The sequence below is a fragment of the Narcine bancroftii genome, chromosome 6 (genome assembly GCF_036971445.1).
Source record: "Narcine bancroftii isolate sNarBan1 chromosome 6, sNarBan1.hap1, whole genome shotgun sequence".
Taxonomy (NCBI): Eukaryota; Metazoa; Chordata; class Chondrichthyes; order Torpediniformes; family Narcinidae; genus Narcine; species Narcine bancroftii.
Genome location: NC_091474.1, coordinates 52,887,938 through 52,900,800, shown reverse-complemented (window position 1 = coordinate 52,900,800; position 12,863 = coordinate 52,887,938). Strand labels below are relative to the sequence as shown.

Below are 12,863 nucleotides of genomic sequence, written 5' to 3'. Positions count from 1 at the left end.
GTCAGCGCCACCATGGGCATCATCGATGACATCTACATCTAAGGCCACGTCTTAAGAAACCAGTTCTATCCTCAATGACCCCCACTTCCCAGGCCATGCCCACTTCACTCTGCTACCATCATCAGGAAGGAGGTACAGGAGTCTGAAGACTTCTTCCCTCCGAAATCAGACTTCTGAACAGACAATGACCCACAGACACTACCTCACTTTCTCTTCCTTTGCACTAATTTATTTTTTTTAAATAATTGATAGCAATATTTGCACCAGTGATGCTGCCGCAAAACAAATTTTGTGACATGCTTGTGCTAATAAATTCTGATTCCAAATTCTGATTTGAATACAGCCACACTTTTAATTTGCTTCTTGTTTAAGATATTAGAACAATGGTGTAATAACTTTTGCAGTAAACCAAGTGAGTTTAAAGTGTGCTTTAAGGAACCAGGGTACCAGCAACCTGAAAGGACATACAGCAAGGCAGATGACAAATCATTGGGATACTGGATGAAGCTCCATTACTCAATTCCATTGCCTTCAATGTGCTCGACTGCAATTTGATTACCCTTTCACTTGGCTGCAATTATGTCAAAATATAAAAGATAATCAGAACTACATAGTCCCAACAAACTAAGTTTACACAAAATCTGGAGAATAACAACACTGTAAACACAACCTATCCTTGTTTGGGATGACCTGAACAATGCACCCACTATCCATCAGATACTACATGCACTTAACTGATGCGCTTGGGCAACTCATAGCAACCAGGTGATTCAGTGTTACCTTGTTTGGATACCAGCCTTGGTTACAGAATACCCTGACTGTTTACCTCACAGACAAGTTCATTCCTCTGAAGAAACAGAGCTCGCTTAGGACTGCATTTGATACTTCCATGAGGAATGCATGCAGACTAGTGATGCCAACCCAACTTAGCCTGAACCGAGGAAAGCTTTCTAAATTACCTTTGATCACTTTAACATTAAGGTTTATTCAAAACATTATTTTAACATTAAGGTTTATTCAAAACATCCTTTGAACAGAACAACAGACCTTATTCAAAACTTTCATTTCAAAATTAGATACAAGTAGCCTCCCCAAAATACATTACAGAATATTAAATATTTTAATATTCTTACTTGGTTTTCAATAATTTTAAAAATTCAAAAATTTCAATCATTCATTATATAATATGTTTTAATATAATATATTATATAACATATTTTTCAAATATGTTTTGGTGCCCCTTTTTGAAGCTGACACATTCATTATATATTCAATATATAATGCCCCAATATATTATGGTTAATATCCTTAAAAATCAATTTCAACATCAGCCTCCGAAGATTGTAGCTTGTAAGTTGGACCGGACATTTGCCACACTGCCAGTTATAAACATTTCCCCGTGCATAGTTCAGCACTGAGCAACAAGGGCTTAATGATAACGTTGTCATTGTCTGGAAATGCTCAAGAGATCAAATGGGATTTGGCCTGATAGAGGCTGATATTTTAGACCAATCACCTTTCCAACAGCTTAGAGGACCTAATTCATTAACCATGTTGCCCTCTCGATTGATGCCATCTGACCTTCAAGGGCACTTAAGCACTGTACTTGGTGTTCATTTTAGATTTTCACTATGGAATATTTTGCTGCTGGGGTTTTAGAAAAAATAAACAAAGACTGGGGCTCTGAAAGCAAAGAAAAAAGTTGAACCTTGATGGTCAGCTCCAGCTGATGCAGACCTTCCAGCAGGTGTGTGACAATGTCATTGGAGAGATTTGCTAAATGATACCAGTGACAGGGAAGGACTGGGGATCTGAGGTTGCTCTGAGAATGCAAGCAAGACCTGATACACATTGGTTACACTGGTTTGAAAAGGGATTTATCATTTTATTAGCCATTCTTCTTGAGATAACACTTCTATGCTACTTTGCTTTGCTTTTTGCCAGCTCACTAGTATTCAGTAATAATTTACCATGGAACACCAAAAGGAGGGAATGACAATGTCTTACAATACTGATAAGAGTAGAGAAGCAAAGTGCATTTCATTGTCTGTGTTGATGATTCAGCAAATTCCCCTGTGCTGATTGTGAAGAACAACCCCTTATTTGGCAAAGACAATAAAAGACTGTTAACCACTGGGTAAGCGACAGATTATGTTGTGTTTGTGTTGTATATAGATATGTTTTTGGGAGATAAATCGGGAAAGGTTTGTTAGAGTAGGTCATATACAAACACTTTAAAACAGATCTAATTTAAAATACTGGAACTCATGCTAGAGCCTTTGCAAAAGCTTTGGAGAGTGCCCAAGAGACATCACTGATGGATTGTTTTTTATATAAAGGCAACAGATGAAAGAACTTGTCGGAGCCACATATTGTCTGGAATGGAACCTGCTGTTCTAAGAGGGTCATGTGGTTTTGCAAGGAGAGAGAGTAAAACAGGTTTTTTTCTCTGAGAGGGAGAGTTCTGCAGTTTTGCAGTCAGCACCAGCAGCTGGGACTGGAACAGGGCAAACTGGCAAGCTTGTGGCAAACCCCATTTGGAAGACAGGTTGTGAATGCTTGGTTCAGCCTGGTCAAAGCCCTTGTGGTTCAGGCAAGAGGAGAGGACTGGCTGCCTAATGTTTCACTTGAAATAAGAGAAACAAAAAGGAACTCTGTGGTGACTTGAAAGAAATAGGTTATCATCTAGAGAACCCTGAGGGGGCAGGTTTCTTCAGTAAGACACTGAAGTGGCTGATTAAAAAGGAATCAGTTGTGGGTGTCCAGCGATCAACAATTCTCTCTCTGAAAACTGACAAGAACCTTCCTGAGCTTTAACCATTTACCTTTCAAGCACCAAAGCCTGATGAACTTCATAAATGTTAAATTCTGCGCTCAGTATAAGAATTGCCTGCAACCCGTAAACTTGAAAGAATGAGAAATGAGGTTGGACTGTGAATCAAAGAACTTTTCTAAACTTACACACACATTACATACACACGCTTAGAATTAGAATCAAGTTAGGTTAAATAAGTCAATAGTGATAAGATAAAGTTTGATCCTATTTTCATGTTTAAAGATAATTAAAAGCAACTTTTGTTGAAGTAACCATTTGTCTTGGTGAATATCTATTGCTGCTGGGTTTTGGGGTCCTTTGGGCTCGCAACACTAGTCCTAAGAAACATGTATGGAAAAAGGATTGTGAAAGTCTGTTTGAATATTCTGGAAAGATGGAAGTTTGTATAAATATGCAACTTGTGAGACACACAGCAAATTCCCCTGTGGTGACACGAGCTGCTTGTGGCAGTGCTCCTTGCTGCAACAGAGTCCTTACGCTTTGCAAAACAACAATAAAGTTCGATGAAATTTGTAAACATATTTGCGTTCATTTGTCAGGTCCACTTTAACAACTCTTAAAATGAAAAGCTATGCTGTTACTTCTGACATTGGGCCTTGGTCTATTTCTTGGATGAGACATGAAAAAAATTGAAAGGGAAGCTTTAAGTCTGGCATCCTTTTATATTTTATGTATACTTTGCAAGAACTCTGTCTGAACGTACCGCATCCTGTGCCAGTTGCTGAATAAAATAGAGTGTCTTCAACACAAGGGTCTGTCCAGTGACCAAGCCGTTTGGTGCTGCATCAGAGAAAGAGACACACTCTTGATTGGGCGGTCTCAGGTAGCCACAGATGGATAGATGCTTGATGCCGATACGCACGTTGTTCTCATCTTCTTGCCGGGGACAGAGGAACTTCACCATCAAATACTAAGCAGAAACATCAAGAAAACAGTCATGGTCCCAATGCACAGCTGCCATGGCATAATGGTCATAGATTACGTTACCCAAATGTTTAACTAAATCCATCCACATTCACATTCACAAAAATCATCAAGTACTGTTGAATGCAAAATAAGCGTCCAATTTATTCATACAGATTACATTTACTGGTATCTTGCTTGGATCATCAGTACAATGTTGTCGATCTAATAGAAAGGGTACAAAGAACAGTCACATTCCTTAAAGCATTTCTTTGTGCAGGCCCTCCCAGTATCAATTCAAATTTTAATTCCAATTTACCTAATATAGAAGTCAAACAGCAGCGTCTCAAACATTCAAATAAATGACCCATAAAACCACTGAGAGCAAATACAATTGGGCTGTGAGGAAATAACTAATACACTGGTGCCACCTGCTGGAATAACAGGTCCTGTAACAAAACTTCATTCACTCACCATAACTCCACACCCATCTTAAACAATCCAAGGAATTTGTGAAATTAAACTGTTTTGCCACCCAATTGTAATTAATCTCAGAGGAAGGTGAAGCCAAAATAAAACCAAGATAATATTTACAGCATTTCTGGATTATTTCTTGCCTCTCAATATTTGTAAGTCCAGCTTCAGTTTGGCTTTAACCAAAGCCACTGATATCCAAACCTCAGCAAGCCACAGACCAAACAGCTGAATTAAGAGTGGTAAGATAGAAATGCATCAAGCTCCATTTGATCAAGTGCGACATCAGAGAGCTTTAATGACATCGAGGTCAATGGGTAAAGTGAGAACACTCCAATGTCCAATGGCTCATCACACTGTCTCCAAGTCAAAGGGACAGCCATGGGGACTCGCATGCAACTGATTGTGTCTATTAGTTCAATGGAGATATGGAGCAATCCATGCAACAGGCTTAAACAGGCAAAACTTCTCAACTCTTCTTCCACTACATTAATGACCACATTGATGCTGTCTGTAGTAAAAACACATAATGCTGGAGAAACTCAGCAGGTCAAACAGTGTCCTTTATGTAACAAAGGCTTGAGTCCTTCATCAAAGTATGAGAAAATGCCACATCAAAATAAGAGTGAGAGGGGCAGGGGGGTGGCAGGGCAGGAGACGATAGATGGAGAAAGGATGGAGGGATAGCAACGATGGGGGAGGGGGTTGGAAGGGCTGTGTGGGTGAAAGAACTGGAAAGATGGGAAGAAAAGGCAGCAGATTTAATGGAAAGCAGTGAAGTCGATGTTCATGCCACGTTGCTGGAGGAGGTCCAGGCAGAAAATAAGGTGTTGTTCCTCCAATCTGCGGGTGGTCAGGGTGGGACAGTACATAAGGCCATGGACAGACATGAGAGTGCGGGAGTGTGACCCAGAATTGAAACGGTTAGCCACTGGGAAGTCGCTGTGGTTGCGGACAGAGAGGAGGTGCTGAGTGAAGCGATCTCCCAGTCTGCGACTGGTCTCTCCGATGTAGAAAATGCCACAAAGGAAGCACTGGATGCAGTAATTAAGTCCTCTGGGTGTACAGGTGAAGTGCTGCTTAACAAGAAAGCCCTGGGAGAATACTGGGAGATCGTTTTGCTCAGGACCTCCTCTCCGTTCGGAACCACAGAGACCTCTGTTAGAAATTGAAGTACCTTTAAAGAAATTGCTCGAGACAAAAATTGAGAACAAAGAACATTTTACAACAATGCAAAGTTGGGTGCTTCCCCTTACCCTGGGAATACACACACATACTGGGGCTCACCCAACTTTTATACAGTCAATTTCAGTATCAGAGTGCCCTCCCCCTTACATTCTTCTGCCCCCTGGATGGGTTTGGCATAGGCAATCCTTCCTGCCTACGTGCAGTTTCAGTTCACTTGGAGGACCAGGGGGTATCCTGTGGGTGTCCCATCATGTCATTGTCCTTATTCACACCTTCCTGATTCTCGGGCTACAGTCTCTTGGTATGCAGAGTTGACTCATCCTATCTAGGGTTGGCTAATTTAATATGTATAAATCTGTGTAAGGTTAGCTAATTAGATATGTAGGACTTGGTACTTCTATCTAGGGCTAGGACTACCTCAACTTCCTACATTCTATTGTACCTTACCATTCCTTTTCTTAGTCTTATGGTGGCTCTTGTCACAAAGAAGATTCTTATGTTAATCGTGCTGACTCTGCTTTCCTGCATCCTAATCCCCAAGCTCATCCTTGTTTGTACTGGTTACAGCCATTAACTGATGAATTTTAGTTTCTTCCATGTTCATAATTTTAGATCAATTTTCTCATCTCTCACACCTCCCAGTGGCATACTCCCACGCTCACATGTCTGTCCATGGCCTTCTGTACTGTCCCACCCTGACCACCCGGAGATTGGAGAAACAACACCTTATTTTCTGTCTGGGCCCCCTCCAGCCAGATGGCATGAACATTGACTTCACTCTTTCCATTAAACCTGCTGCCTTTTCTTCCCCTTCACCCATGTCCTGCCTTTCCAGTTCTTTCACCTGCACAAAAGACCCGCCTTTCCACCCCCTCCCCCAATCACTGCTGTCCACTCCCTCCCCTCTCCACCTATCATCTCCAGCCCTACCACTCTTCTCCCACTCCCACTCTTTTATTCTGACTCTCATTGGTATTTTCTCATTCTTTGATGAAAGGCTCAAGCCCGAACCGTCAGTTATGTTCCTGCCTTTGCCACATAAAGGACATGGACCTGCTGAGTCTCTCCACCATTTTGTGTTTTTACTCCAACCACAGTGTCCACAGAATTCTGTGTTTTACCACATTGATGCTGCCTCCTGCTCGTCAAATGCATCCACTTTGCTGCCAACTTCCACTCTGCCCTCAAACTCACTTGGACAATCTGTGGGAACTCTGTCCTCTTTCACAGTCTCTCTGTCTCCATCTTGTAAGACAAACCATCTGTAGACTTATTTATAAACCTATCAACCCCCACAGTTGGATTGAAACAAGAAAGTCTACAGATTGTAGTAAATACTCAAAATAGTTTCTCCAGCAATTTTTGCATATTTACTAACTCGCATGGTTACCATGACTCAGTCATGACTATCCCTTGCGGTAGAAGGTGGTGGCCTTCATTCTGCTGCCCATCAAGCGAAGACACCCATGTGTGTATTTGTTTAACGTGTACTTGATGTTGCACTTCAAGAAGCACACGATACTTCACAAATCAACCAACTAGTTCCAATGGCATGGAAACTACGACAATTGGAGCTGATGGATTTTTTCCAGCCTTCACAGCTGTTGAGTTCAGAGTAATTTCGCCCGTCTGTTCCACTGTTGAGGATTTGGTTGGACTGTTCTTTGTCAGAGACCTCACCCTCAACCTTACTGCCATGGGTGGCCCTACCAGGAGGGCAGCTCCAGATGGCATTACTCCTGAGACCGCCCACACAAGCTTCTCCACCATGACAAGGTGCCAATCCATGGAGAAGATTGTGACTGCACCTCTTACAATCCTGTCTCCTGCAAGAACTCTTTTTTCTCAATTTCTCTGACTCCTCAGATGAGGCCTTCCATTCCAGAACATCTGAGATCCCTCCTTCGTCAGAAAACTGACATCAACTCAGACCTTACTCACATCTCTATTTCCCTCAAACCTGGCCTTGACCCCCTCTACCTGAGACACCTCAAGGCCAGCTTGTCCGCATCTACCATCCCACCATATACAACACATTATTCTCCACCATTTTTGGCACCTACAACATGATCCCACCACCATATACATCTTTGTCTTTCACATCGGAAGACCACAGTCAGTACAAATTGGAAACAATGTCTCCTCCTCACTGATCACCCGCACAGGCACACCCCAAGACTCTTAGACAGGCACATGGATATAAGAAAATGAGGGCTATGGATGTGAAGTAGGGAAAAATTAGATTGTTGTGGAGTAGCTTTACATAGGTCGGCACCACATTGTGGGCTGAAGGGCCTATACTGTGCTGTAATGTTTGATGCTTGCCATTGCTGGGTCTAAATCCAGGAGCTCTCACTGTGGGAGCAGCTTATCAGAGGGACTGCAGTGGTCTCTGGTGGAGATCACCAACACACCTACTCAAGCGCAATTAGAGATGAGCAATCAATACGTCCCTGAATGCAGCAAAGCAGGTGGAAGTGATGGCCTTGAAGCTTCTTACCTGGCTGATTCGGCAATTCTGTAATTTCACTTCAGTCTCATTCCATTCCTCTTCCAGTTCAAACCAACCTACAGGATCATCTCCATCCAAGTCAACACTCCGTTCGCGGTTTCTACTGGGGAATTGAAAAAACATCAGTAACGGAATTAAAAGTCATGTTCACAGTTCATTTTTAATGTATTTAATTTATTTAATTTAGATACGCAGCACACTCTTCCAACCCACAAGTCTGTGCCACGAAAATATCCCCAATAACCTACAACCCCGAACATTTTTTGGAAGGAGGGAAGGAAACCTCGGGGAAAACCCACGCAGGCTCAGGGAGAACAGACAAATTCCTTACGGTCAGCGTGGGATTCGAACACTGGTCGCTGGCGCTGTAACAGCGTTGCACTAACTGCTACGTTCACAATAACCTTCAATAAGAGCAAACTTTTAAAAACAATAATCAGACACCAATAGAGATTTAATTAATAATTAAAATAATAACTTCTCATTAAAAAAAATTAAAATGCCAACTGACATTTCGGGTCAATTCACCTAAAATTCTGGAAACTAAGCAAGCCTCCAGTTTTATTTATTCTTGCAAGAAAAAGATTGCATGGCTAATGAGAGAAACAAGAGCTAAGAGTTGTATCCCATCTTGGTAAAATGTTAGGAACAAGTCAAGGAATATAGCAAACAGTTTACAGCAGTGAAGTTGAATAGGCTGCAACTTTGGGATGTAGCTGATAATGGACCAGTTCCTGCCAAGACAACCTAATCAAAGCAAGTTGACACTGGCTGGGGCAGGAACGAATTGAGGCAAGTGGTCCAACCACCTCTGTAATAATTAAAATATATTCAACGTGAAACTCAACTTTCGTTACCCTACAGTGCATTTACAAATTTCTCTTGGAATTGGGTAAAAAAAGTCTGCAGATGCCAGTATCCAGTGCAAAGCATAAAAGTGCTGCAGAAACTCAGCAGGTTCACGAAGCATCCACAGGAAGCTAAAGCCAGTCCACGTTGGTTACCTTTTGCTTCCTATAGATAATGCGTGACCTGCTGAGTTTCTCCAGCACATTTTGTTCATCTCACTTGACCCCTGCACCTGCAGATTTTCTTTACCCAATGCGAAGAATTTTCTAGAATGAGCCCCAGCCATACGGACAGCCATGTATGGCACATCCCCAAATTTTGCTGGCAGTCAGTTATTGTGGGCTTTATTTCTGAATTTCTGAATTTTCTGAAGAAAATATTAAACATTTTAAAAATATAAATGAATACATTAAAAGTAATTTAAACATGAACAAGTTGACAAGCTGGGGTTTTTTTAATATATCAAACTTTTGTCCTATTTGCATCCTTTCCTCTTCATCCCAAGTGAACTGATCTGATGTCTTTGTGTCAGGTCTGAGCCTACTTTCCATTGTAAAGGCTATGCTGTTGAATTGCATAGAGCCCAACAGTAGAAAATACCCAGAAATTCCCCAGCAATACTTAGGTAGCAAAATTCAGGATTGGCCCAATCTGTTGAAGCACCCCAAGCCCCACTATGACTGCCAGCATTTCTCAAGAGCTTCTGGCTCTTAGAAAATTAGAGCTTCCCACCAATGGTACCAACTGTTGATGAATATAGATTGTTCCATTGCCAATAAAATCTTTAAATTACTTTTATTTACACCAGAAGCTATGAAAACCAAGCGGCTCAAACAGCATTATAATTTCATAGTACAGATTACAAAACATTACAAATATAGAGGGCATGAATTCAAAAATGATAGTTGATCATTTTAACCTAGTGAAGACTGTTTGACAATTTACCTGGAGTCCAAACTTTAGTTTGTGCCGGTAAAATCATTAAGTAATAAATTCCAACATTCATACTCAGATGCAAAGTTAATGCCTCACCTTTCCTTCACAAATTGTCGCAACTCAGGTAGCTTCCATTTATTATACTTTTCAAACCTCTTGAAATGTTTCTCTGCATCAAAGGTTTCGGAATCATCGTTATAAGCAAACACCAAGCCACATTTTGCTCCTTTAGCACCATTGTGAACCTGGATAGGAAATAATCCGCAGAATGCCACAGTCAACCAGAAGGCCCGCGCACAGAATCATGCTTTTAACATTGAACTCAACAGACACTCCATAACAAAGGTGGATGTGAGAGAGCACAAGGGAGAGAGCAAGCAATCAGGAAGGAGAGAAAGATTGGGGAGGGGAAAGGGAGGAGACAGATGGGAAAGGAAGGGCTGGATAAGGAAGGAGAGGGAATAGCAACAAAGAGGTGGTGAGTTGATTGAAACAAAGGATTTAGAGAAGTTAAGAAAATTATCTTATCAAAACTGGCCAAGGAAAGTTCGCAATGCAGGGGACAGCAGAGCTGGAGGAATTCAAGAGGATGATGGGGATGGTGAATGTAGAACTTTGAACACAACATGCCACAGAACCTGGATAGACTGGGGCACAGTGAGAACGGCCACCAATCATAACCAAAGGCAAGAGAAGCACGGATTCATCAGCAAGAGCAAGTGCTACCTGTCGCCATGGTTAGGCACTCACCTTAACTCTTATCTGAGTCACCTGGATGGCTAATTTATTTCTCGTTGACAGAATGAAGCTGGCTCGCGTGTGGCCTGCCTCAGACAAAAATCCTACAGTAGATCAAGGGAAACATAAATCAGCTGATTCTCAGATTTAAGGACCAATTATCACCCCAGCTCCCAGTCCAAAACACCAAACAGCCAACAAACATAAACCATCCTCAATTGGGAAGAATCCCCAAACTGCATCCCCATTCCTGGAAAAACTGCCACATCATAACCCCACTTTCCTTCTCCCCACCCCTATCCACATAAGGAACTACGTTCACAATATTTACCGTCTCCCAGCAGTGACTCGTAGAGCACAGCAGTGGGCCCAAATCCCTTTTCTTTTCCTTCTTTGGCATCACAGGCCTCCACAGTCAACTGAAGTGGTTTCCCTGTAAAAAGAATTGAGGCACCAAATCTTTAATGAGCCAACACAAGACAGAAAACACAACTACATCCTCAGAGACTGCAAAGGAATTCATGAGACCACAAAATCTTCAGGTGGCATGGTTAGCACAACGCCTTTACAGTGCCAGCGATCAGGACCAGGGTTCGAATCTTGTGCTATCTGTGAGGAGTTTGTACATTCTCCCAGTGTCTGTGTGGGTTTTCCCCGGGGGGTCTGGTTTCCTCCCACTGTTCAAAAATGAACCAGGGGTTGGAGGTCAATTGGGTGGCACAGGCTCGTGGGCCAAAATGGCCTGTTACTGTGCTGTATGTCTAAATTTAAAAGGATAGGTCCATTTGTATAGCCTTGTAACAGCACTGATTTACCACAACTTACAAACCAACAACGAATACACTGTGAAGATGACTTTCTAGACACATTGCGTTCCTCAACTCCCCAAACACTACCCAGTTAAACTCTGACCATCTCATTAGGTCACCGCCACATGGGTGATTCTGACGCTCTCACTCTCCTCCTCCCGACGAGGTAAGAATATGACCGTGACAGCCTCTTTCATACATTTAGAAGTATTTTAATGGCCATAAACACTTCAAGTAAAGGAACAGATTTACACAAAGCAGGCTTGTCTAATTATCACATTTCTATTTATGTTTTAGTCATGTTGGGTACAGGATAAATTGACAAGGAATCAAAATAATGCTGTGGAATTGATAACAGACAGATCCTTGGGATGTCCCATCTGAAGAGTGAAATAGCCTAGATTATTTTGATCAATTTTCTCAAAGGTTTATAGCAGAGGTGCCTCATAGATATAGCCCCGTGAAGTGCCAAAACTGTGACATGATAAGCTCCGGCTGGACAATTCCAAGAAAGGATTATCTCACTTTGCTTCTAATCATGAGATTTCACACAAATCCAAACCAAGACAGGATTTCAAAGCCAGGCTATCATCATGACATCCCAACACTTAGACTGGGTTCCGAGTATTCACATCCAATGCACTTTGGTGCAAAGGGACATCCCTAAGATGCAACACACAACGTGCTGAAGGAACTGGACGGGTGAGGCAGCATTCATGAAAGACGACAGACAGTCGACATTTCGAGCTGAAACCCTCCATGAGGAAAAGAGGGCAGAGCCAGAAAAATGGGCAGGCTGCACTCAACAGACTCATTTGCACAATAGTAAACATAATAGGCATTTAGGTTCAAATTCCAAATGCTTGGATTAAGAATAGTTCTGTACAGCATCTGGATTACAGGGAGAGATTAAGGAGACTGGGACTTTATTCACTGGAACGTGGATGACTGAGAGGGGACTTGATAGAGGTCTTTAAAATTATGAAAGGAATAGATAAACTAGACATAAATAGACTCTTTCCCCTGAGGGTATGGGAGGTTGGAACAAGAGGGCATGAGTTAAGGGTAAAGGGGCAAAACTTTAGGAGAAATATTAGAGGTGTCTTTTTTACTCAGCGAATGGTGGCAGAATGGAATGATCTTCCGAATGAGATAATTGCGGCAAAGTCCCTTCTGTCATTTAAGAGAAGGTTGGATGTGTTCATGGAGGTGAGGGGGTTAGAGGGTTATGGGCGGAGAACAGGAGGGTTGAGCTAGTGGAGTTGTTCTATTGAATCGGTGTGGACTTGAAGGGCCGTCCGCTCCGTAAACGGTTATATGGTTATACGGTTAATGTTAAACAGTGAAGTCTGCAACCACTATGATGGCAGTATAGACCACAAAAGTGCTTTAGAAATTAAGCAGGCCACGCAGCATCCATAGGAAGCATTACCCGGACGAAGGCCATATCCCTTTGCTTCCTGTAGATGCTACGTGACCAGCTGAGTTTCTCAGCCTCTTTACATTCCACGATAGTCATGGTTTAGGAATTCTGTGCTTGTCCCAAGCTGATTCAAGAGAGAAAATGTTTATTAAAAAAGCTGCCAAACAATAAAACGCCTGGAGAGAATGGATTCCC

General features: G+C 42.1%; 1 protein-coding gene across 9 annotated transcripts in view; it reads right to left on the bottom strand.

The window, feature by feature from the left end:
- The window catches only part of zzef1 (zinc finger, ZZ-type with EF hand domain 1), a 315,777-nt gene that overhangs the window by 234,378 nt on the left and 68,536 nt on the right, over positions 1 to 12,863 (bottom strand). For 6 of the 9 annotated variants that reach the window (XR_011340087.1, XM_069884994.1, XM_069884997.1 and 3 more), the window contains exons 9-13: positions 10,768 to 10,869; positions 10,449 to 10,540; positions 9,795 to 9,943; positions 7,902 to 8,016; positions 3,540 to 3,746 (exon numbers count right to left, since the gene is read on the bottom strand). Coding sequence is in view for 8 of the 9 variants with exons in the window: in XM_069884994.1 (XP_069741095.1) it covers positions 3,540 to 3,746; positions 7,902 to 8,016; positions 9,795 to 9,943; positions 10,449 to 10,540; positions 10,768 to 10,869 (665 nt within the window). In the remaining variant the exon portion in view is untranslated. The remainder of the gene's footprint in view (positions 1 to 3,539; positions 3,747 to 7,901; positions 8,017 to 9,794; positions 9,944 to 10,448; positions 10,541 to 10,767; positions 10,870 to 12,863) is intronic. The other 3 variants (XM_069884996.1, XM_069885001.1, XM_069885000.1) reach the window with 1 other exon arrangement.